Source organism: Corvus moneduloides, chromosome 1, assembly GCF_009650955.1.
Source record: "Corvus moneduloides isolate bCorMon1 chromosome 1, bCorMon1.pri, whole genome shotgun sequence".
Taxonomy (NCBI): Eukaryota; Metazoa; Chordata; class Aves; order Passeriformes; family Corvidae; genus Corvus; species Corvus moneduloides.
The window spans coordinates 108310318-108337233 of record NC_045476.1 but is presented as its reverse complement, the minus strand read 5'-3'; the positions used below and the strand labels follow the sequence as shown (position 1 = coordinate 108337233).

General features: G+C 39.3%; 1 protein-coding gene across 1 annotated transcript; it reads left to right on the top strand.

The window, feature by feature from the left end:
* Nucleotides 1-921: 921 nt before the first annotated feature.
* On the top strand, nucleotides 922-5521 carry MC5R (melanocortin 5 receptor). The gene is made up of 2 exons (XM_032121367.1): nucleotides 922-1181; nucleotides 2022-5521. Exon 2 carries the CDS (start codon nucleotides 2104-2106, stop codon nucleotides 3079-3081), a length of 978 nt encoding a protein of 325 aa, XP_031977258.1. The 5' UTR covers nucleotides 922-1181; nucleotides 2022-2103; the 3' UTR covers nucleotides 3082-5521.
* The last annotated feature ends 21395 nt before the right edge of the window (nucleotides 5522-26916 follow it).

The window sequence follows — 26916 nt, the reverse complement described above, 5'->3', positions numbered from 1 at the left end:
TAGGTTAAAAATAAGCATTTGAAGCAGTTATACACCATGAAAAAACCTCAACCCACTAAGTTTTGGAAAAGTGGTGATTTGGAGAAGCAGAGACTTCCTATTTCAAGTTAACTTCAAATCCCGCATGGTATTTGACTGTCTGGTTAGCAGCTAAGACGAAGGGCATCTGGCAGTGTCAGGAAGGCATGTGCTTTGCATTGCCCAGCCTGCACCTGGAAGCAGAGACCATTTGTTAAAGACTTGAACTGATTTTGCCACCTTTTGGGTAAGGCCCAGAAGAGCATTGGCTGCCTGACTGCTAGACCCACAGAGGAGCTTCAGCCACTGGAATACAGAGCACTGAGTTTAACAGCTCTTAGGCCCCAGGGGAATTCACATCCATCTCGGGGAGCCCGGGCTCCTGGCATGATACACTGTCTGCTCCTTCCATTTCTACACTGAAATCTCTATTCTCGCAAGGGGTACAGAACACAGCAGCTTATTTGTCCAATTTTTAAAATACAAATTATTTCATTGTATTTTCTATTAATGGCATGGTGGCTTTGACTGTATATTCTCTAAGTTTTGTAACAGTGGGGTTCTTATTTCTGAAAAAAATCCCAACAGAGCTGAATATAAGAAAAATGCTTATAGCAGTAACAAGCCTCCCACTTCAACAACAGTCCTCTCTCCTCTTCTAGAGTACTGTTGCAGCATGAACTTATTGTCAGTGTACTAGAAACAGCAAAGAAAACAAACAAAAAAAGGGAAGGAGCATGTCTAGTACATTTTCTCCTTTGTTATTATAGAAAGCTCATAATGAACTTCAGATTAGAATCACTGTTCAGTTAGAAAGAGAGGGGAAGGCCACTAGATGGTGGTAAAAACCCAAACCTGTGCTACGAGATCTGTGGAAAAAGGAGTCCAGAGGGGCAAAGAAGGGGAGGAGGAGCCACAGTCTGAGTATTGAAGTCATTATTGCTTGGAGTCTATAAAAAGGCAGTTTCACAGTAAGTAATTTGTACGTGGTCAGCTTTGACTCTATGGATTTGCTAATTCCTTTCCCTCTATTTTTTTTCATCTTTCCCCACCAGGGAGTTCCCAGCCCCAAATATCAGGGGGGCTGAAACTTCAGCTCTCTGGAGGAAAGGTTGCAGACGATGAAGAGGAAGAGCAGCTGAAGGAGCGGCTCTGGTAAACAGGTATGGTTAATTCTTGATTGAAAATGAAAAGCTGCTTTTAAAACTGAAAATTGTTTAGCATGATATACTTCGAATTTTATTTGCAACAAGTCACTGACAATCAGCTCTAAGTATTCCCTTTACTAAAAAATGCAATGACTTACAACTTTCCCTGAATATGGTCATTACCAGAAAACCATTGAATAAAATATTCTTGATTTGGAAGAGAAAACTTCTTTTATAATAGTATTCTACCCACACTGATTCTGTAACCTTAGTGTATCCTGAAATGCATGGATTTTCCTTGGTTAGGTGTTTAATACCATACTTTTAAATGAGCATGTTAATATTGCACAGATAAGCTGTTTATAATGTAGTTCATGCCAGCTTAAATGTACAAAGTTCAGGAAAGCATTTAAATCTTTTACTGGAAATGTTCAGTTCTTTATTGTGTCAATAATCAAAACTTCTTTATTTTGTATTTGAGTGAGCGGTTTCTGCTGGACTTAATACTACATCCTCCTGCACTTCTGGGGTCGGAGAGCTGGGGCTGGGAAAACTGTATTTTGTCCTTTTTTCAGCAGAATTTCCACGACATTCTGGAGAAGCATTCCAGGGTACCAAATAGAATAAATAGAACTATGAATGAAGAGTGCATGAATCTTATCATTAGTTTGTGATTTTAATTTCCCAGTAAGGATGGGTAGAAAATCCCTGAGCCAACCAAAGTTTAATTTAGAATCAGCACAGGAATGTGGTATGGAAGAGGTGGGACACGTACAAGCCAAATTAAATAGAAATGGGTGGTATTTATGTTGTCAACTTCTGCCTGTGATCTTCATGCTATATTTTTTTTGGCAGGATCTTCTGCCTTTTGGAAAATGCATTCACCACACTCCTTGGCAAGCCACTCAGGAGGAACAGAACGTGTCAGATCCCAGAGATGAACACGTCCTCTCAATTCTATGTTTCTGAACTAAACCTGAGTGCCTTCGGTAGCAACTTCACTGTGCCTACTGCAAAGAGCAAGTCATTGCCATGTGAGCAAGTGGTCATCGCAGCTGAGGTGTTCCTAACTCTGGGCATTGTAAGCCTCCTTGAAAACATCTTAGTTATATCTGCAATAGTTAAGAACAAGAACTTGCACTCACCCATGTATTTTTTTGTTTGCAGTTTAGCAGTGGCTGACATGCTGGTTAGTGTGTCTAATGCTTGGGAGACCATAACCATATACTTAATAAACAATAGACACATCGTTATGGAAGATGCCTTTGTCCGTCACATAGACAATGTCTTTGATTCCATGATCTGCATATCTGTGGTGGCTTCCATGTGCAGTTTGCTGGCTATAGCAGTAGACAGATATATCACTATCTTCTATGCCCTGCGTTATCACAACATCATGACAGTGAAAAGATCAGGGCTTATTATTGCATGCATCTGGACCTTTTGCACGGGCTGTGGCATTATCTTCATTCTTTACTATGAATCAACTTACGTGGTCATTTGCCTCATCACTGTGTTTTTCACCATGTTGTTCCTCATGGTCTCACTGTACATCCATATGTTCCTCCTGGCTCGTACTCACGTGAAGAAAATTGCTGCTTTGCCTGGGTACAACTCTGTCCGTCAAAGAACCAGCATGAAAGGAGCCATCACTCTGACTATGCTTCTTGGCATCTTCATTGTTTGCTGGGCTCCATTCTTTCTTCACCTCATCCTGATGATCTCCTGCCCTCAAAACCTCTACTGTGTTTGCTTCATGTCGCACTTCAACATGTACCTCATTCTCATTATGTGCAACTCAGTGATCGACCCCTTGATCTACGCCTTTCGTAGCCAGGAAATGAGGAAGACCTTCAAAGAGATAATTTGTTGCTATAGCCTGAGAATGCTCTGTGGGTTATCAAACAAGTATTAAGATAACAAAACCAAACCAAGAAAGAGAATGGAAAGGCAACACCTTTCTGCATCCTGTAATTCTGGTGAAATGCCTATGGAACATTTTCTGCATTCAACTGCCATGATTCCTGCAGCAATCAGAAGCAAGTTTTTAACATGTGATTTTACATTTCTTTCCCTCCACACACCTCTCTCATGCTGGTGGTTGGAGCTGCTCAGTGCACCTGTATTATGGGGATAAAGAATATTTTGAATCTCATTTACCCTATTGAAGATTGGATTTTATAGGAGGATTATACAGGGAAAACCTTAATTTTCCTTCTGCTAAATGTAATGAGTGAGATCTACCATGTGAATGAACACATCAGCCTCTCAATGTGTGTTTCTTTTGATGTTATTTATCTCTCTAGATAATATATATATATATGTATATATATATATTTCTGTCTCTAGATAAAAACAAGCATGGCTTATTTTGATGCCCAGAATTAACAAGGGGTTTTTTTGCTATTTCCTTCTGAAGACATATAATCAGAGAAGTAGCTCCAATTATCAAGCTTCACATACCTTGGTCAGCAGTTATGATCAACATACATGCACATATCAGCAGTTTTGTATTCCAGTCATAACTGTTACTGTCATACAATATGTATTATGTAAGAGGCCAATGTTACCATGAGATTTTCCAGGCTGGATACAGCACTTTGTCATATATGACTATATGTGTTCAAATCACTGTGAATCACTGTACCACAGGTGGATTTTAAGGCTAAATATGAAGACTGAGCTGATTCTAGTTTGTCTGTGTTCTTTATTTACCAGGGCTAGGGAAGCAAAGGGTACACGGCCTCTGGATATTCATGTAATGTTTTGTGGAGATGGAAAGACTGAGTGAGTGGCTGCCTTTGTGTAGACATTAGAAAAGCGTTTTGGCTGTGAAGAACTTTTGTGTCTGTAGATTGCATCTTTCAAGCTGTGAGAGACAAAACAAGTTTGATAATCAAAAGGCATGGCAGTCAGTGGCAAAGAAAGGATTTCAAAACATCAGCCGCATGTCTCTGTATAACAGAGTCCTGACTTTTGCTCCCCAAACAAACAGTTTTCGTCTTCGTTGAGAGGATTCTAAGCTGAAACCCTCATGCCTTTTGTAGGAGTAGCTTGCATCTAGTCATGCTTTCATAAAGCTGTGGTTCTGCAACAGCTGTGTAAAGTGCAAAATACTGGGCTTACAAAAGAGGGAGGAAGTGCAACTGTGGTATTTCTTGATGACCACGGATGGTGCCTATCTTGCACTGTGATGTAAGTCATGAAAAGATTTCAAGTGGTGGTAAACTACGGACTAGATATCTGAAAATATCTTGAAAAAATGAACTCTTCCTTCTGAAATCTGGAAGAATAATGCTTGTTATACTTGGTTTATACGTGTTGTAAGTCTTGTTTATCAACAGAAGGTTTATGATTTATTCCATGAGCGTTAGGTTATACTTTCAAGGTGAAAGTCCTGAATGGGTTTTAGGGAATTTTTTTGCCATAATGGTGGTCAAACATGTGTATGGGTGCTCAGTGGTTGTGAAAACTCCATCCTTAGAGATATTTAGAACTTGACTGGACACAGCCCTGAATAATCTGCGCTAAATTGAAAGCTGACTCTAACTTTGAAGCTGGCCCTATTTTGAAGCACTAGGAGTAAATTACCTCCACAGATGCCTTCCAACTCAAGTTATTCAGTAATTCTATGACACAGTTTGCATATTATGCTAACATTATATTTTTCCCCTCCTAATTTTAGCTCTTGTGTAAGAAAAATTGCAAAGTATTCTCCTCCACACACTTAGAGCCTGCTTTGTGTCTTCATTTGCTTAGGAGGTTTCTGACAGGAGAAATAAGGTGCACCTTTAGCACCAGAGTTATAAATTTTGTCTGCTTAAAATTTATTATTCCTCCAGCTCAGACATATCTCCCTCTGACATGAATGGAAATGTTATTCTCAGTGGAGATACCTTATTATGCTGACTGATATGATGGTTATATCAGTGCACTAGGTGCTGGAGTCTTCCTTCAGCTATATCTGAAAATGGGATTTCAGAGAATGTTTGTGGTCAGTAGTGAGAATCTTGCCTTGTTTCAGTCCATCTCTTAATCCGATCCATAAATATCCCCTAAATGTTGGCTCTTGCAGCTATGAATGGAAATTACAAAAAGAGACAGTTCCACTGCACAGTGAAAGGCACCAGCTGATGTAAATAAATCATTAAATCTTCACTGGGTATTGCAAATGAGACAGTTTTGTACATAGCTGTAAATCGGCTAAGGGGAAACCAAAACTGTAATAGCTTTTGGTATTTTCTTGAATTGTATATTATTCTTTTTTTTTTTTTTTTTGCTTTGTTTGAAGTTTGTTTGATGTATAAACACAGACATACGAAGAAACTATTAAACTGGATTGCTGGAAACCCCTACATTTCTGGTTATTCATTGTAACATTTCTGCTACGTTATAGATTATTCACAGAGGGAATATTGCATTACAGACTTTCATGTCTCATTTAAACAGATGCCTTCTTAAGAATTCTGAATGAGAGTTACAGACTAATACCGTGTACTTACATTCATACCTATGTTCCCCTGGGTGTCAGCAGCACATCTTCATGATAAGCTTTACAGGTGGGGAGCTGAAACAACCTGAAAGTGAAATGAAAGTATTTTCAAAACAGGCTGTTTACACTCTAGGAATGAATATAAAATACATATCGCTGGGAGACCATGACAAGCTTTAATATGTTTCTTTCTCTGGTTTAGCTGCAGAATAAAAGGAATATTTAGCATACTGTCACTTCTGACAGAGCCTGGAAAACACAAATTGTTGTGATAGACTGGGACAAGCCAGCATTGCGTAAGGAGGTAATTTGCTGTCAGAGGACAGTCATGAAAAAATTAGTTGCTAGACTGTTGTTGCACCGTGTTCCTGCAGTTAATGACACTACTCTTGCTTATCCAGCCAGTCATTTACAGTTTAGCTTTAGTCACTGGAAAAAAAAACCTCAAATCACACTATTTCTGCCCCAGAGCTCCAAAACTAATTTCTATTGTCCGCTGTTGCTTTGATGACAGAACACTTCACTGCTTCTAACTCGTGTGTCGCAATTTAAAAGTTCTTAAAAAGCAATTATTCTGATCTCACTCCTGTTGCAGGTGAGATCAACTTCTACAAAGTCATCTGCATTTTAAGCAGATTAATATCAGGGAGAATATTAAAAGAAAAAATCTGAATCTTTTCTCCATGCCAAGGCCACAATAAGATTCTAGGAAGTACTAGTTTCCCAAGAGCCGTAGCATCTCCTCTAACACAAAACATTTATAACTGGATAGAGCAAAGAAGTTGCTTATGATCCTGGGCTTCATGATCCTGCTTCCCAAATGGGCACAAATCCGTCACAGAAAACTCTAACTGTTGCGTACCAATGCCTCTGAGTCTGGGCTGGGAGGGATGATTGCTTTCAGATCTGCAACCTACTGGTCTTCACTCTGTGCAACCAGTGTCCAGCAGTCTACTTATGTAGTGTGGAACCCTTTTGAGAGTGGGTTGCACATTCATTCCCACTGCTTAGGCTTTTTCCCTCAGAAAATCTTCTCAGAATGTCTCTCTGGAGACTTGTGTTTTTCGTGACTCCTGTGCAAGTAAGTGCAGAAACCACAGCAATTTCCTGCACACACAAACTTTAAGAAGGCAGAAAAGGTTTAAAATCTTTGGGAAAACAACTCCCTCACATAGCCTGCTCTCTGAAAACTCCAAGGACTTTTCTACTCCAAAGTCTTGTTGGGGATTGTCCTGCCTGTCTTGGAGCAAATCCTTCTGTTGCTCATCAGCTTCTCGCACAGAAGACCAACTCATGGTGACCACTGCTGTGTTCAGGAATTGCAAAGGATGGTCCTAGTCTTCAGCTGTGTTGGTTGGTTTCATGTACTGTGCCCTTCCTGTTAGGCAGGGTGGGTGAAGAAGATATGGGAACATGGATGGGGAAATGGGGATCCTCACATGAGGAACAGAAAGTCATACAGGCTGTGGTGGAGCTGCCTGCATAAGACTCTCTGCTAGCTTATCTCCAGGTGAGATGTTTTCCCTCCTTTTCTAATCTTATCCTGTGTTACAACCTGAGCTGTGTGTATCTTGGATTCACCCGTTCTTCATACAGAACAGAAGAGTCTGAGGTGTATGTGCGTGTGTCTATACTTACATACAGGTCTACATGAGCTCTTACTCCCAAATATAAAGTACAATCCCAGATGATATCAACAGACGAAATGTATGTGAGGATGTATAGTTCCTTTTCCTCTAACCTTCCTGCTCTTTGTCATTCAGTTATTTGTTACACTGCTTTCCAATCTGCAGTGTGTTTCTCATGTGTTTCCTCTACATGTGAACAAACTAGCAACAGTCAAAATCTGAAGTAGAAGGAAAAAACCTCAAGTATTTTTTGCATTTTGAGGTGTTGAAAATTATAGCAGATCAGTGTGACAGAACAAAGAGTTCCCCCAGCACCTGTTAAACTAAAGATCTAGTAAATCTGTTAAATTCTTATGGTCCCTAAACATTATTCCCACAACAGTTTCTTCTTGAGCAGCTTGCCTAAAAAAGTCCTTAGAAGGCATGACGCTGTGCTGAGCACCGAGACGGAAGGGTTTTCATCAAAATAAAGGGCAGCTCTTTAGGGACATTATGTAAAATCTGGACTTGTGTCTAGTAATCCTCTGGAATACCAGCAGAGCTTACAGCAAGCTCTGGTTTAGGGACCTCTTGGGCAGGAGGTTGTATTTACAGATTTGTGACTGATAGCTCTAAATGAACATGGCTTACACAAATTTATCTAATCACTTTTGGATCTCTTTATTTTAATCTGCAACATCTTGTTTCACAAGTTAGATGTGTGAGTGGAAAAATGATTTTTCTTCTGTTATAAAACATCTACTTTTAAGTTTTCTTCAATGCTCTATAGTCCTTACATTGTAAAGAAAAGAAATAATTAGTCCCCATGTTGTAAAGAAAAAAAGTAACTAGTCCCCATTCATTTTCCCTGAGCCATTCATTATCCTACTCCCTTATATTCTTCTATGAATCTTATTTTTTCCAGCTAAGAATCCTGACCCATTGAATCTCTACTGGTATATTCATACCTTGTTGTCATCATGTTGTTTTCCTAGACCTATTATATTGTTTTTTGCTCAGAGGGGAACAGATAAGCAAATAATAATCCAGATCTAGATGAAAACTACATTTCCACAGTGCCAGATGCTGCTAACTCTTTTGTTGTCTATGCAGTAAGTAACAAAATACTTTCATTTAGTATAACACGCTCCATAATTTGGAAAATTTCAATATCTCTAAAATGCTCACAGGAACAAATGTTTCCTGTTCTCTAAATAAGCTTTCATTTTTTATGGTAAGGACATGCAAAACTTATGCTAAAAAATACATTGCTTAGGAGTGTTTCTGTCTTTCCAGGACCAAGTATATGCCTTGGCTGTGTCCTATCTCTGTAGCAGAACTTACCTGCTGGACACAGCTTTCATTTCCCTGCCTCTGATGGGATGGGAGCCTGGCCACAGAGACTGGAAGGGCCTTGTGTCCTAGCCATGCTCTGCATGGCTGAGGATCAGGGATCCCAAGTTCAGACACAAACTTCTCCTGGAAGTTCATAATTTCCTTGATAAGTGTGGTAAGATTGTAACTTGCACAGCTACCTCCAGATGGTGATTCATCACTCCCCTCCGTTCAATTAGGCTGGTTTTACACCTGATTAAAGCATGATGAGAAATGGAATGATCAGCTTTGTAGGTTGGCTCCAGATGATTTAAAAAGGCATCAAATGAAATTTTGATGCTCTGTTGCATAAATACCTTAATTAACAGTAACAAAACAAAAACCCACAAAGAATATGAGATTAATTTTTCTCTCTAGTTTGCCAGTTTTTAACAGGACACAATTGCTTTTGACAGGCAATAAGTAAAGTTGCCCATGAATTAGCTTTTTCACTGTTATTTTTCACAGAAATTTTGTGCCTACTTCACCTACCCAGAAAATATAACCCTAGGAGTAACTATCACCTTTGTATTACACATTTTCTTTGCTCTGAGCTGCTTTATGAAAAGCTTTGCATGGGTTTTGAGTCAGAATCCAAGTCCCTGAAATTCTATATCCCTACAGTACATAGTGCTGGGATAGCCTTACACAGACCTTACTATTATTACCGTTCCAGAAGTTCCTTGTGCTTTTTAAAGTCAGGGGAATCTGTCCAGGATATTCTTCCATTCAAAGAATAGTAGGAAAGATTCCTATACTTTAAGCTTGTTTTAAATATATAGCAACATCGTGATTAGTAGTGCCAACATCGACCTAAGCTCAGAGATACTTCACTGAAACTAAAAGTAGGTCTTTCCCAAAAGTATTTCCCAGAGAACATAAAGAGCCCTGGCTATAAAAAGGAGATTCCTGCTCTCTGCTCACAGAGTGGCAGGCAAGTGGTGAGCTTGGGCAAGCAAGCATTTTAAGTCTGTGTTAAGTTCACACCTGACTCTTACAAAAGATGAAGATAAATCTCACCTACTGTGAGGACTAGGCTGCGTTAAAAAGTGTCCTGGTACACACATGTGCCAAATTCAGTTTTAGAGGAGTAGAGTCAGTGAGTTGCTGGAAACTTGGCTGAAATTCTGTGTACAAGACCCTCACCAAGTGTGACTGAATCCCATTCCACTGAAGTGTCATATAAGACATCTTCTCCCCACAAAGCCATGTAGGGGGAATTCAGGATATGGTACCTCTCAAGCTCATTCTCCTTCGGAAAGGAAAACAACAAAATTTTAAGTGTTAGTGGAAAATCAGTGTGTCAAGAAAGTAATTTATTTCTTGTGTTACTCAGACCAAGAACCCATCTTGGTGGGCCCCTGAGATCCAGTGCTGTGGTTGGGGGTCTCTGCAAAGTCACGTCATATGGAACTTGCTTAAGTCACTTGGAAAAGGTAAGTTAAACCTTTGACTTCCTTTGGTCTAAAGTGATCTGCTTGGTACACATAGTTTGAAAAGCAGGTGCTTTAACAGTCCTCCTTTCAAATGGCAGAGGAAAGAGATGAATCACCTGAATTTCAAGTGCAGTTCCAATGACAGTTCATGCCCCTGCATAAAGTACATAAAAAATGAAGAGGTAGGAAGTAAATCCTTGAATGAAATCCAGGTTTTCATCTCACTGTGAAACTGCTAAATATTTAGGTTTTCACATTGAAAAGGGACATTGGTGTGACCACCTCTGAATCTAGAGGTGGATTTTTGAAGGAAAACCTTGCAAAGAAAAAAATGGTATTTTTGTGTAGCTTGCTGGTTTAGTTACACTCTGGAAAGTCTAACAGTCCCATTGGTGAAAAAAGAGGAGAAACATTTTTTACTAATTTTGATTGAAGTAATTTTAAAGCTGGTATCTGTGGTCTGTGGGTCCTTGGTTTTCCTGCTGTCCAAAGCAGAGGTGCTCAGCTTCCAGAAAACTGGAAGGTGCAAGGATTTTAGACAGAAGTGACAGGTGAATTTACACTCCCAGCTTCTCATGCAGCTCCTCGGTTTTGCCTGGTGTTCCAGTCATGTGCAATAAATAACTGAATTTAGCTGTGGCATTTTAAGCATTACATGGACTCTTATTTAGAGTGGGAAATATTGAAAATATGTCCAGCTTAATTGGAAGGGAATGGAAAAGAGGACAGCCACCCTAAAGCTACCTCATGGGAGACAGCCCTGGCATACAGACAAGCAGGAGATCAAAGGCCTGTTGCACAATGTAATGAGTAAATAGATGACAAACACAAGATTAGCTCTGGTGGACTTTTAGAGGGGAAGGAAGGCAATATGAGGAACACTGTGTGCATTTCAGGTGACCTTTTGTTGAAAATGTCAGTTAGAAGATTGTACTGAATTTTTAAAGAGGGTAATAAATAACTGAGCTGAATAATAAAAGGTTTAATTCTCAGGGAAGAATCAAAGAGAAGATGCAAGGAGGCTGGGCACCCAGCATTACACATACTTTAAAACTTTGCTGAATTAACAGTGACCAGTGAAATGCCAGTGTTTTTGGTGCTGGGTAAAAACAAAAGCATCAAATGACATGACTAGCGCTAGCAATAATGAAGGGAATCTGCGGTGAACTAACAGAGCTGATAAAGAAGAGGCCCTGTGGAGGCTGCTACCAGACCTTGTCCTAAGACCACTGCCTACAGCAGGTGCCCCTCATCTACACTCCAGCCCTGGATGGGGATGTTCATGGGGCCCTGGCAGTCATGCACTTTGGAAGAGATATACTAAGCCTTCTCCATAAATAAATAGGAAGTTATTTAACCATCTTCAAATTGATTTTTGTTGTGTTTTGTTCTGCGGTTTATTTTTCAATTGTACTTTTGATCTTTCCGCTTGACTGGGTAAAATAACTTCTGACCAGAGCTAATTAGGCAGATATTTAGAATACTGTAGCATCTCCCTTCTGAGAGTCTCGAAGTATTTTGCAAACACTAATGAATGAAATCTCAAACAATGGCTGCAAGATTGCTTGCAGAAGCATAGTGTTGTCCTGAGGGCGCAGGTAGGGAGGTAAAGATGAGATATTTTTGAAAGTAGCACTCTAAAATACTGATTTCATACATTTGTGGTTAAGTAACACTTCTCTTTTTTTCTTCTTCTAGTTTCTCAGCTATGGCTGGTTGCCTGTGAATGATATCTTTGCAACAGACCCAAAATATCCTTGCAATGTGAGAAACTCTGAAGCAGCAGTTATAATCACTGCTGTTTGAATAAACAAATAAACACATTACTAAAGCATAGGTAAAGGATAGGGAGTAGGACCCTGTGGCATTCAGGAGGTGAAAGTGTCTGGAGGCTTTTTTGAACTGTCTGAGAGCACTTTGCACACAAGTAATCCCTCTTACTAATGCATGCCTAGTCCTCTGAAATGCTTGTACTGAGTAGGACTGTCCTTTGAAAATAAACCAAACAACCCATTTTCTTTATTAATTACCTTAAACAGTCACAGCTGATAGGGTTTCAAGGCTTAAGAGTGTCTTATTCATTGCTACTGTTAGCAACTGTCTCAGCTGTTAGGTAAAGTCAGGTTTTAGTAGACTGGCCTTCCTGTTCTAATAAGCCAGGCCACAGGGGAAGCACACCCTGAAAGTTGCACTTGTGGGGTTTCTGCATTTTCCTATGGAGGTTTTAATTTCACTGTACCTTCGACTTAGTATCCACTTGCATTTAAAATACATTTCAGATGGGGGAACTTTGTAAGGCAGACACAGGATAGTACACAGATAGCAAAGTACCTCTAGCCTGAAGTGACGAATGTAGTTCAACTTGACAAACTACTGATTCTTAAACTTAATAATTCCTGCCACATACTGTAATTGGAATGTTTACATCTGCCTTCTTTCAGTTTTGGCTGGTACTGTGGGGCTGAATAGTTCCAGAAGGAGGCATGCTCAGACTGTATTTCAAGGACTTAAAAAGGATGATGGTAGTCTTGAAACATTATTTGTAGTGCAAATGCCTTGGCAAAACCACAAATAAGGCAAAGACAGAAACTTGTGTCAAATTCTCCCTGTTGTTTCCAGGGAGAATTTGAAAATTCTCTGTAAAAAAGACGAGTTAGAATACGAAATGCTGTTTCTTACCTTTGAAATGGAAAAACACATGGAAATAAGACAGATTTATTAATGATATCTAGAGTTTTAAGCTAGTATTTTGCTGCAATTTGAGGTATTTACAAAATCAATGAAAGTGACTTTTATTCTACAGCGATTATTTTTCTTGTATAGGGTAGGATTCACCTAACATTCTTTTCTACTTCTTTACTAAGGCGTATTTGATTCGCAATTTGTTGAGCATTAGGGCTATTGCTGTTTAGCTTTCCATGACCCTCTGCCAGTGCTCCTCTGCTTGTGCTGCAGATGAAGCAGCTGCAACTCACAGATTCAGAGAATTTTCCGAGTTGGAAGGGAACCACAAGGACCATCGAGTTCAACTCTTAAGTAAATGGGGATTGAACCCACAACCTTTGTGTTATTAGCACCATGCTCTAAACAACTAATCTCAGGGTAATTTATATTTTTTTCAGTCTTACTCTTTCACCAATCTACTGATCCAAACTAGTAATATTATGGGTAAACTGAGAACCTCTTCCTTAAGTAACCATGGACTTGGATAGCAGCTTGGGATAAGCACTGCTCGTGCCTCCTGCAGCAACACATTCCCCTGCACTGCAGAAACAGATCAGTTTTGAAATGGATTCATCTATGGGTAAAAGAAAATCAGTGGTGAATCAAAACAAGCAAAGTTTTTTGAAATACCTGTTTTTCTAAGGCTGCTATCTTTGATGACTCACCTTATATATAGCCACTTGATCTAAAATCCCCTTAGTCTATCTGCAGTCAGATGGTTTGAGGGCACCTATTTCAGTTTACAGGTTTTCCTTGAAAACACCTGTAGCTGACTTGCACCCACTGTTCATTAGCTTTATGGCAGCATTCTTGATTTAGTCTTCAATTCAAGCAAATTCATAAGAACAGGCTGCTCTTCACAACTGCAGACTGTCTTTCCAAAATCTGCAGGACTGCATCTTTGATGACTCAGGGGCAGGGGAACCATGCTAGGGATCCTGCTACTACACCCATTATCCCAGCAGAACAAAGGAAAATATGGCACATGGACTGACTTGAGGGTCCCAGGTAAGTTAGCCATGTAAAATTTGGTGTTGTCTTTGGGCATAACAGCTGGCTGCTGACAGTGCCAGCAGTGTTATGCTTCCCACAGTCCTGGCACCAGCTTGCCTAGAGCTTCTTTAAAGATGTCTGCATTGTGGCCCAATGCTAGAGGTAGATGAATCCTGAGTAAATTGCTTAGCTGGATCATTGTCTTCATGTTCTGTACTTGACAAATACAAGTGTCTAAAGATACAAGATGACTCATCACATAATTTGTTCTTGCAAAGTGTCATTAATCTCTGCCACTTCTCCATACAGTGTGCACAGTTCATTTTGGAGCTAGAACAAAGCAAGAAAACACAAGTAAAAGGACTGTGTATGCACTACCAACAGTAATTTTTTTCCACAGACATGTGGAAATGTGACTTTTCATGTCTGATGCCATTATTGTATTAAAATAATAAATTGAGAGGCCGTGAAAATAGTAATGGGAAGAACTGTTAATAGGGAGGAATTACTACACCAAGCACCTTGGTGCAGATATCACAGGATGAGATTTTTATGGTCTTTATTATAAAGTCAGGCTGGTGGATTGTTTTAATCCATTCTGGTCTTAAGATTTTGAAATAATTTAATGAAAAGTTAGCAGATATTCATGTCTCTTTCCCAAGACAGAAGGTAAACAGTGATAACTCTGTTCCTCCTACGGTGTGAATAAACATGGTCCAAAGGATATCTTCCTACATTTATAAGTGTGAAGGTTCATGATAGAAGCTTTCATGAGTTCAGGTTAAGACCAGAGCATAAGAAATGGGTGAAATTTAACACAAAGACTATGTCAGAAATCACAGTACAAATGACCGGCCTGAACTGTGAAGCAGCTTTATACAAAATTCTGCTTGAACTAAGAAACACTGATGGAATAAATCAATTGATTAAAACCCCCCCAAAACCAGAAATAATTAAGTTCATGGAATAATATATGCTAAAATTAATTTATCCAGATCTAGCAGTGACATGATCCTTTAATTAGTCATTTAAAATCTTGGTATTGTTTAACCTTATTTGAATTAACCATGATTAACCTTATTTAGTGTTGCATTGATTGTGGTTACTGCATCTCTAATCATCCATAGCTTTGGTTATTTGTGTATTTTGTTTCCAAAATATTTAATGTAGGTAGCAAGGAATTACAAAAGGTGGAGGAGGTAAAATGCAAGGCAATATTAAAAATCACCTTAAATTCATATCTGCCAATGTTCAGGTTTAAATTCCCACAAGTGAAGGGATAAGCTGTTGTTTAAAACAACTGTTCAACCACCATGATGAAAACCAGTGTAAATAAAATTGTAAAAAATAAATGAAAGAATAATTCCTTATTGAGGTGGAAGAATTTCCTTGGGATAAATTTAGAAATAAGCATTTGACTATGGGTTCTAGAGCAGTTCTGAAGTTTGCAAGTGTATGTTTAACATTGAACTTGGTTTGAGCAGAAATTCCTGTTTAATACTAACATGTGTAACATCTGGATATAATTTTAGTAGCCCCATAATCTAGTGTCTTAAGAATTATTCTCAAACACATGCCTTTATTTACTAGTGCTTGCACAATGCAAGTTTCTGTTTATTTAGATCTTCTTTTTCAGTGGATCCACTTAAAATTTGTTTGAGGTCCATATAAAACGTGTTTGGGATCTCCCACTGCAGACTGTTTTGCCAGATTCTCTCTCTGCAGAGCAGGCATTGCAGGCCATGAGGAATCACCAACTCCTAGACTTTTTGTGGCTTTGGCATAGGGAGGAGCAGTGAGGGGTGGTGAGAAGTTGATTGGAAAATGCATAAAGGAATCCTTTATACATACACAGCAGGCAGGGTATTTAGTTGGAAGACACGTGTTTCAGGTGTTCTCTGGTGGTACATTTTTGTTTTTTCTACACAAGATGAAAGACAGGGAGAACTTTAAAGGATCTGATTAATTGACAGTTATATGAATAGTATTACGCCAATCTTAATTTTTCATACAGCATTACATAATCTAGGATTACCCATAATTAAGTGACAAAATAAAAGGGAATCATTACTGGGACTCTGGAGATATTCTTCCCTTGAATGATTGTTTCTTTAAAATTCTTACTATAGTCTTGAATTATTCTGACTAAATGTTTTTAATCTTAATGGACTTAAAAGAAAATGAATGAATGAAAAAAATCCCTTATGCCTCAGCCTTTTTTTCTCAAACTAAAAGTGAGTGAAAATGCAGTAAACACGGGGTAGGATTTTTCCAGAGACAGTCTCAGCAGTAGAGTGCCATTAGACATAAAATACCTCAAAATATCCATTCTTAGTCCAACAAGAGATTTCCTGGAGTACAATGGGCTTTTTAAATGAATAGAGAAGTGAAGAGACAGACTATTTGAATCATGCTGAGGGATGCTTTACATTGCACATTATTCTACTTATTTCAGCTTCAACAACTTGTGGGCCAGTCATATATGAGGCAGGATTTTTCTCCTTCTTTGTGACTTAGACTGAAAGTTGCAGCCGGGCAATAGGGGGAATAAAAGCACCTGCGCAACTACAAGAAGACAAAGGCAAGAAAAAGAGTGAATTTTAACTCATTGTTCCAGTCATCTTGTAGTCATGTGTTTCCCTCATGCAGGGGAGAAGGGAAATGGGAAGTGTTGCCCCTCTTTCTTTTTCACCACGGGAAGTAATTTTGCCCGCTTAGAAGCAAGAAACAGCTTGAGAACATTGAGATGAAGACTTTATGCCATTACTCCTCTTTATCCATTCAGTACCAAGTGTCTAATTGGCCTGGAAACTGGACTTGCACTAAATTAGGATTTTTTTTTTTTCCACCTCTGGTAATTAAGATGATCTTATTTTTGTAACCTAGGTTTGGTTTTGAAACCCTTAAGAGTCAGTTGCAACTGTTCCAAAAACAGTGTAGGCAAAACAGATTTGATAAAAAGGGCAAAATTTCCAACAAATGGCTGCTGCTATATCCTGATTTACTCTGAAGAGCTTTCCTCCCAGATTGCAGCTTTTGTCTGCAGCTTAGATCATGGTCCTCACTGGAGCAGGATCATAGAATTACAGAAAGGTAGAGATTGGAAGAGATCTTCAAGAACACTTAGTTCTAACTCACCTGCCATGGGCAGGGACACCTTCCACCAGACTAGGTTGCTAAAAGCCTTATATAACCTGGCCTTGAACACTGCCAGGGATGGGACATCCATAACTTATCTGGGCAACCTGTTCCAGTGCCTCCCTGCCCTTACAGTAAAGAGTTTCTTCCTAATAGCTAATCTGAACCCACACACTTTCAGTTTGAAACCATTCCCCCTTGTCCTGTCACTTTATGCCCTTGTAAAAAGTCCCTCTCGGTATTTTTCGATAAACACTTTTATACCTAAAAAGGTCTATTCATCTCATAAAAGTCACAGAAACATCTGAACCATAGCTGCCAAAAGAGAAAGACACTATGGATCTCTTCTTCTCACAGACTTGAACTCTGGATTTTCCATAAGCAACTGGATTTTCAATAACCAATTGAATTGACAATAAAAATGTCAGAGACAGAGGCTCAACATTTTCCCTGTTGAGTCATTTGCAGGAATTCATGCCTTCTGATCAAGGGATCAGTATGATTATGCAGAAGTGTCTTATTGTTTAAGATACCCCTATGTTCACGTCTCACAACTTTGACCTAATACCTTACTTATACGCTTTGCTTACTTATACATTCTACTTACTTGTACATTTCACTTGCTTATCTTATACTACATATACATAGCACCCTACTTATGCATTTTCTTACTTACACTTTTTACAACTTCTACATAACACAGTACTTATACACTTTGCTTACTCATACCTAATACACAACTTATACATATTACTCTACTTATACATTTTACAACTTCTACATAATACAGTACATATACATTTTGTAACTGCTGTGCATGAGATATCACATTGCTTGATTGGTTTCTCTATTTTGTCCATGAGCGCCACACACACTTTTCTGATAATATGATTTTAATCCAGTGCAGCACAGTCCTTTTTATCTATTCCTTGGTGTCTTGGTATTTAGTCTTTCAGCTTCTTCTTCCTCAATTCTTTTCCAGTTTAGCACAGTTTACCTTTCAGTCCTTGATGAATTCCTGAGGGCCCTAACAGGTGGGGCTCCTGATCCAGGCAAGCAGCATCAAGATGATGACAGCAACAAAAACCACCCAGTGATCAACAACCAAGTTAGACCAGCAAAAGCCTATCCCACCTGCTCCCCCTGGAACCTCCAGACTGGAGCTTAAAAACCCTCTTGGGGCTGATGTGCTGCAGCTGAAGGTGGAAAGGCCAGGTGAAGCCAGTGAGGGTAATTCCAGCCTGGCCCCACTCGGAGGGCTCTGGTAAAAATAACTAAAAATGGTTTGGCTGGGGCACACTATCAAGGTTCAAATACTTTATAACAGTTATTTTCTTCTGTAATTATCAGGAACAAATCATTTCCATCTAGTGACTATGTTATACCTTGGAAGTTATATATATGAACCTCCTGAAGATACAGGAGGTTCTTTGTGTGTAAGACACCTCCTCTGCAGGAGCACAAATAGTGCAAGTTCCGTTTCTCTGCAAATGCATTTAAAAGGATGTTACCACTGAAGGAGTATAGTCTTGTGTTATCTTTTTTCTCAGAAAAATCAATAATGACAAATCAGTTAAGATTTAATTTTCAAAAAACTCTGAGGCTTTTTGGCTCTAAAGGACTGGATTTAAAATATTTGCATTCATTCAGGTTTATTATTTTGCTATCTCCTTTTAATTTAGTTGAAATATGGCATCACTTGACATTTCACTGCTTTGTTGCTACAAAGCAGGCAGCTGGGAGACTTTTCTGGAGAGGTGGATTATGCAGTAAAGATAAATATTTAAAAACTGGATACAGTCTTTAAATAAAAAGAAACCTATCTGTTTCTTTTGAACAATTCTTCTTTGGTGAGCAGCTAATACCTGCTAAATAACTCTCAAGAGGATGCAATATGGATAATTTCCTACAAATGGCAACTTTGAAAAGGAATGTGGCTGCAGTGGAATTTGGTAAGGCTTTAGACAGCTGTAGGAATATCTGCTAGGTGAGATTCATGCTGTGGACTCATGCCAATGTATCTTAACCCAAATTTGCAAAAATCCACTTTGTTCCGAGATTGGTCTTGTAGATGGCCTGAACCGTATTAACGTCAATTCTCATAATGGCCATGGAAAAATCTTGTACCATTTATTCCTGTTCTGTATGAGCATTTGCTGTCTTGCCCCAGAAACTACAGCTTTTTCCATTTGACAAATGAGGAAGTACAGGTCCTTGACTGTTCCCAATGTCCCAGTTGCATGCAAGATATAGTACTGTGAGTAAAAACAGGAATATACATCCTGCTCCTCCACTTAGTGAGGTTTTGTGCAAATTCACTTCAGCCAAGTGTCGTCTCTGTAAAGCAGAAGTGAACAAGCATATTCCATAGAAACAATAAAACATTTTTGTTCTCTCTTGTCTATTACATTCATAAGAAAGCATCCATTTGTAACAATAAATTTTTGTATAAAGGAAGAGTAAGCACAAAACATAAACCTCCAGAAGTTTCAACCTCTCATTCTCCAAAAAAGGGGTGAGCCAATCTTACTTTTACCACTTTCTGGGTCTGCTTTAATGTAATTTACTGCTGTATTTGGTAACAATTACAGCTGTATTCTATAGTAGTACAGAATATACTAAAAATATATGTGAAAAATCCATAAATGACTTAGAATTTGAAGTTCCATCTTTAAAGCAATGAGGAAGCCAAAATCCAAATGGAATGTGAGACTAAGGATCCTGCTGGTGCTACCCTTACTTTCTCCTTTAAACTTTCCAGATAGTTTTTACTAAGTTTGTTTGTTTGTTCGTTTGAATTGATCATACTTTCTATAGCAGAAGCAAATATAAATTCTTTACATTGAGGTACAGGTTTGGTTGGTCAGTTTCCCTCACAGTAGCTTGTACGATGCTGGGTTTTGGACTGGTGACCAAAGCAGTGTTGATATCAAACTGATGTTTTAGTTACTGCTGATCAGTGCTTACACAGCAGCAAAGCCTTTTTGAGCTCCTATGCTGTGAGGAGGCTGAGGGTGCAAAGGAAGCTGGGAGGAAACACAGCTGGGACAGCTGACCCCACCTGGCCAAAGGGACATTCCAGACCATATGGCATCATGCTCAGTGATAAAAATATTCAAGGAAAGAAGGACAAAGGGGCAACATTTAGAAAGGTGTTGTCTTCAAAAGCCACTGATGTGATGGGGCCCTGCTTTTCTGGGGATGGGAAGGATGAACACCTGCCTGCCCATGGAGAGTGGTGATTTATTTCCTTGTTTTGCTTTGTTTGTGTGTCCAATATTTGCTTTATCTATTAAACTCTCTGTATCTCTACCCACAAGTTGTCATACTTTTACCCTTCCATTCTCTCCCCCATCCCACTGCAGGGGAGTGAGAGAGTTGTGTGGGGCTGAGCTGCCTCACCCACAACAACTGGCTACTTAGAACAGAACAGGACTGAACTCCTATATAACCAGCAGAAATGAAAGTGTTTCATAGAAGCAAAAGCCTTGCTCTTCTTAGAAACCTATGGTGCATGAGCTGCAGATGTCCCTATGGTCCTCTGAAGACCTCATTACAAGCAAAACTGTGTGGAAGAATAATTTCCTAAGGCAAATTTTGCTGCTTCAGCTCTAAATATCGCAGGCTGCTGAGAGCACATCCCTGCAAAACTCTGCCAAATTCTCTAGCTCTTTGTGGCTTTCTGAGACAAAAGAAGAGTTTCTGTTCTTCTCAAAGCCTTTGTTGTGCAGCAGGAGGGAAGGGATTATACAGGTGCAAAAATAAGTAGATAAAAAAGTTGTATTCAACTTCACTGCAACATGACTAAACCAGAGGCATCTCACAGCTCGCAGGTGACCCATGCTATTTTGACGGCATGACACTGGAGTTTATTCTGACTTTGCATTCGTGCAAAAGCTGAAAGAAAAGGAGGAAATTTCCTTCATGCAGTTTTGATCTGCTCAAGCAGTCCAAGTGACTGAAAGCTCTGTGATAAAAGGTGAAGTTGCCAAAGATGATTGAAGAAGTTCAGGAACAAGTAGAGAAAGTAATGAATTGGCCAAGATGACAGCAGTCATGGAAGGGTAGTGGGGCCATCATACATGAACTAGACCCCTTTTCTGTTTCTCTCTTTTTCATTGCCCTGTTATGCCAAGGTCAGTGAAAATTATATACTTACAACTTCAGAACTCTTCATATTTTAAAGACTAACCTGTGGTGGCCAGTTGGCCTGTGGTACAAGAGACAAAGAGAGTCCTCTGATAAGACAGTCCCTAGAACCAGAGATCTCTCCTCAGGTTAGGATGAGAAAAGAAGCTTCCCCCAGGCTGCTTTGTGTTGCTATGTTAATGTACCCCAGTTCTGCGTCCCTGGTTGGCCGTCGGCCTCTCTGCCCCCTTGCTACCTTATGTGTCTCTGCCCTAGAAAGTTTTGCACTCCAAGTTCCCCCATTGGCCCTTGCCCCTCGCCACTCCCCCAGGGCTTCCCCATTGGCTCCCATTCCCTAGTCCTGCCTGTGTACTGCCCTCATGCCCTCAGATCATTGGTCCCTGATGCTCTCCCTGTTCCATTTCTTAAACCTGGACCCTCTATTGTCTTTTGTTTTTGTTCCTGGACTCCTTCGTGGTGTGGCTGTAATAAACCCTCGTCCATAGAACTCTACATGGAGACCCTTCCTGCCTCTTTGCCATTGACTCATATTACTGGAACTGTCCGTGTGTGTGCACGCGTGTGCGAGCGTGTGCTGGTCCTGCCGAGCGGCTCTGCCTTGGAGACGCTTCTGGAAGGTCGTGGCATCGCGCTCCAGCACTGCAAAGCCATGCACGGAGAGCAACACAAAGCTGTCTCTTTATTAAGAAATCTGTCTTACATAGCAGCTGGTAACATCCCAGCCCATGTAGACAGATGGACTTATTTTTCCATTTTCTTCTCTTTTGCAATGTGTGCTGTCCTCGCCAAGCTCTTTGTCAATTCTCTTTACAGTGGTTATAGTTGCTGAAGCGTTTTTGTGAAACCTATTGACAACTGAGTGGAACTAGAGGAATTTAAAGGTTATTAGCTCCTCAGTAAAAAACAGTTTTACTCTTTCTGCTCGTTTACTGCTATAGCATGTTAGCTCTTTAGTTGGTTTTTTTCCTATATTTTTTCTGTATTATGCAGCTCCCTGAATCATTCTTGTTTGTACCACTGCTGACTGCAGGGCAATGGCTGTTGCTACCAACCTTACTTTGTCAACTTCAGGTTTCTTTTGTAGTTCACTGTTTCTCCTATATGGAGGAAAATTGGAGTTTTTCCTAGGTTCTCTTGGTCTTGTTTGACTCATTGAGCCAAGTAGATTAATGAGTTTATCCACAGCTGCTATCAGGCTGCTGGCAGCACCTCCCTGACTCTCTAGCCAGTCTGAATTTAGAGCACTGCTTATTCTCCACCTGTGAATGCCAGAGTTTTGGATCTTTTCTTGAAAATGAAAACAATGTTCCTAAGATAGTATTTTCCTGCCTTCACAGGCCTCTGTCATTAGATTAGACAGGGAAAGGAACAGGGATCCTAAATCTACCAGTGAAGGAAAGTCACCGAAAGCTCACCTTACATGGCCAGAGATGTCTGAGGTCATCATGTGTGGCAGAATCCAGCAGCAGGTAGTACTGACATCTATTAATTTGACTGGGGGAAGTGAAATTTTGAGTGGAGGAGTGAGACTGTTGCTGCAGGTGAAAGAAGGTTGGTTGTGCTCCCCTTCCCACCAGTCTCAGGAAAGACAGCATGAGGATTCTTTCCTGAATCCACACTACACCTTGACAGATACCTCAGCTTTAAAATAGTGCAAAAAAAAAATTTAAAAGAGCACAGAATTAATGATGAACATCTATTAGAGGCTTAAAAGCTGTTAAGTTCTGGAGGCAAACATGATGGATCTCTCAATAATATGACACTTGGAATGATTTAGTCAGGCACTGTAGATGGCAACTTGAGAAAGAAAGTCTGCCTTTCTTAGACAGCAGCATTCTATCTCAGCATGCTCTTTTCTTCCTTACTGTTGTGGGTGGGAGAGTGCTATAACCTTGTCCACATGTGGACCAGGTGTTGTAAGCAAGGAATTCTGGTTTTATGTGCTAGTTTACCTTAAAGTAGCTCTCAACTGGAGTATGGTAAAGCACTATACTATCTTAGTGCTGTTGTGCCTGAACAAAACAAATATAATAAGAAAGCTGGTCATCAGCCAGTGGCAGCACACCATGCCACACATTCTTCCAGGGTAAGACACACGATATTCCCAGCTGCCTGCTTACTGGTTTTCCTTTGCCATCATCTCTCTGAAGCTCACTGCATGTATTTATTCCATTGCCTACAAATACACTCTGTCTGTGAATCCTCAGTTACTCACTGTAATTATAATAATAATTAAAGAAGCCAAAACATGTTTCCATGAAACACAGATATTTATCTCTGGCTGGGTAAGGGACTAATTAGTAACTATTCACTCTGGCTTTCTGCAAATTTAGTCACTTTTTTTTGGCAGCACTATTAGGTTTGTTTTTTCTACTCTCTTTCAAAATATTTAGTTATGCAACTACTAGAGATGGTCAGGACTGTGGTTACCAACCTTTGTCCCCAAGATATCTGCCTTCACATTATCAAAATGTCCTTGTTCCATTTATCATCTCAAGTAACATTTATAGCTTTCTACTTCGTGGGAAAAAAAAAACCCAAAACCAATTGATTTTGAACTATTTTAGTTTTGCTGTCAGCTTTTACAAATAAAATCAATAGAGGGTTTTTGAAAGAAAAGTAATTTCGTTGGAGAACACTCCTGTAATTATTTGGGGAAAAAGTAAATTTATACACAAGAAAATTCATCTATGAAGAGCTTTTTGAGCAATTTTAAGTTTTTTTAAACTGTTTGTCAAACAGCAGTTACAGTGGCTAGGAAGGCAATGAAGAACACTATGAATATAGCTGCCATGGTGATAATGGTGTTGTAAGCACTTAGATTCAATCTGACATGACAAGGTAGAGAAATACCTTTTACTTTAATCAATGTAGCAAAAAGGAAGTGAAGAACTTATTGTTTTCTGATAGCCTTTGACTTAAGTAGATGTAACAAGATTCTCAGTGAATGATAAAGGAAAGTGTTTAAACTCCTGCGAATGTGACATGTCTGTTAATAAATAAGATTGGGATATGTCTTTTAGAAGGGAATACATTACCCTCTTTAATGGAGATACCATTATTGTTCCTTGGTTAATTACTGTAATTGTTTGATTTTTCCTCTGTAAGAGATACAAATTTTTGATCACTGGGGCTCTCAGAGTCCAGGCAAAGTAATGACTTATCTGCAAAATATGCTCGGGATTTCTTTCAGTAATCATTTCATTGGCTTTAAATCAAGTGCTGTCATGGCTAAGTGCATAAAATTTACTGTGCTTACCTGAACTGCAAAATACTCATGTTTTTAAAGCCAATGGCTGCAGCAAGAGATTGGGAAACTCCTGTCTGTAAAGAAATTAACAGAAGTAACAAGCCCTTGCATTCTGGCAAATAAAATACTGTGCCAAAATGAGGCATAAAATATAAGACATAGCTTTATGCTTTCATTTTGAGGAATTTTGAACCTTTCCTTGGCCTGCAATTCTGTCTCTGGCACATGAAAGCTATCTTCATTAGTATAATAATTTATTAGATTCACAAAGTCCCTGTAAATAAGAGCTGTAGCTAGAGTTGTAGAAGATTCTGATTCTCGAATTCCAACCCCCCTCCCCCTTGCCCCTCCAGTATTTGAATCATTAATTCTTTAGATGTTTCCTTCATCATTAAGGTTTTGAACATCATCAGTGCTGTAGATGGCAACACTGTTTCTATTTTTTGGTTCTGCAAGTATGTGAAGTTTTTATTCCCCTACAGCCATTATCCCTTCATGTCCATTTATTACTGGGAAATAGTCACTGTCCTTTGTGCTTTGATCATATTGGCATCGTTATTTGGGTTGCTTCTGTTTGTCTTTCCCAAAAACGTATTTTTTCTTACCCCTCAGCTTCTGTCTCTGAGGCTTTTGTACTGCTTTATTGAGTGGCTAACTTTGCTTCTGAAGGGGCAAAATAGCTTAATAATGATGGAACATTATCTATCTATCTATCTATCTATCATCTATCTTTTCCTTTATTCATCTGACAAGTGGTACATGTGGGTGATCTAAGTGCTAACAGCCCATCAAACGCATCTGAACCTCCTGATAAAATTTTTTAGGTGGCTGTTGTTAATCTTCCTGTTTTGTCCACATGTACAAACAGCTCTTTGGAACTTCATCCCATGTCAGAGATAAGCACAGAGTGCTGACAGCCAAGAGTATGTGGTTCAAGAACTCAGTCGGTCTAGTGGAGACAAAATTGTGAGGTGATTAGTTAAATGTCAAATGTCAAATTATTTTTCAGTAGTTTTCAGGGTAGGTAGAGCTCACCCCTGTAAATGAAGGCAAGAGGACTGGTCTCTGTAACACCCTCCTTTGAGAGCCTTTGTTTTGATCAGATTCTGCGTTGGCATGTGTTTCTCTGGCTCTTCTAATTTCCCCTACAGCAGCATAGACTCTTGTGACCATTCTAAGGGACCGAAAGCCATACTGGTGTAATAGCTCATTTCTTTATTAGGAAACTTGTGCAACTAGCTGAGAACCATAGTTGGGAAAGACATTTTTCCTAGAACAAAAGGGTACTGAACAACAGGCATCTGTATACAGATCCAAAGGTCATGGGCTGCAAAACTAAGGATAGATTTAAGCAAAACTAAGGATAGATTTAAGCAAATTGTGCATCAGCATGAGACATGCAGTCCCTTAATTCTCTTGTCCTCATGGGTTGTCAATTTATAATTTCCTCATGTCTTAAAAAAGGATCTACTTGCATTTCTTCTCCTTGTCTGCTGCTGCCTGCTCAGCCCTGGGGGTGGGTACTGTTGTGTTTCATGTGTATGTAATTGTGGTTTTGGTAACTTGTCAAATCGTCTATAAAAGATGCCAAAAATAACACACAAATTTATTTTTAGACAGCTGAGGACACACTGAATCTTGATCTAAATTTTGAACATGTGCACATACATTTGAAATGTAGACAGCAAGAGGTGACCAGGGAATGGAGAGGAAGCAATGATAACTGAAGTGTGGGTACTGCCTTCCATATTATTATTATATTATATCATATTATATTATATTGTTATATTAGTATATATTATATTATTTTATTATTATATTATATTAGCCATATATTATGGCTAATTTTCTCCCTTGGAAGGATGTATTTGAAAGTGTATTTCAAATATCTGCTATTTACTCTCACCTTTATGCTTTGCTACAGCAGTTGTCTCCTGAAGAGATGCTACTATTCCTTAAGGAAGCTAGTGTATGGGCTGTTAAATTCCACACAGTAAATCCACTGCTCTTGTTGTGTATCTTTGGTAAAGAGTCAAAACCCAAGAGTTAGAACAATTTTTTAGAAAGCCCTTGTGATGTAAACAGGGGCAAAAAATCCATAAAAACACATGCGGAGATCAGTCTACAGCACTGAGTACTAAAATTAATTAATTCACTCCTCTGTTTATTGTAGGGGTTATTTTTCTACCTTTAACTTCTTTCTTGCAGGATAAACCATGTTTGGGTTTCGACACAGTTGTTTTCTTCCCTCCCTGGGATATCATCAGCCTGTTACTTACCTTCTCTTTCCTTAACCTTCTCCTCAGAAGCTGGCTGCATTTTGGCCCCTACTTCCAGATACAGTCTTCTTTTGACCAGCTAATAATGATTTTATCCTTTAATTTAATGTACTAATTCCTTTAAAGAACAATTTTTTCAGCTGCAGAGACCTTCTGGTGTGCATGTGGGTATGTGTGTGTGCTGACAGCAAAGAGGTCCTAGTTATTGGGATCCCTCATCTACAGTGGTGAGGGTGGGATGAAATGTTCTGCAGCTTTTTCCTGTAATGCAGCTCAGACACTATTAGCCTGACCCACCTTGGCTTTTA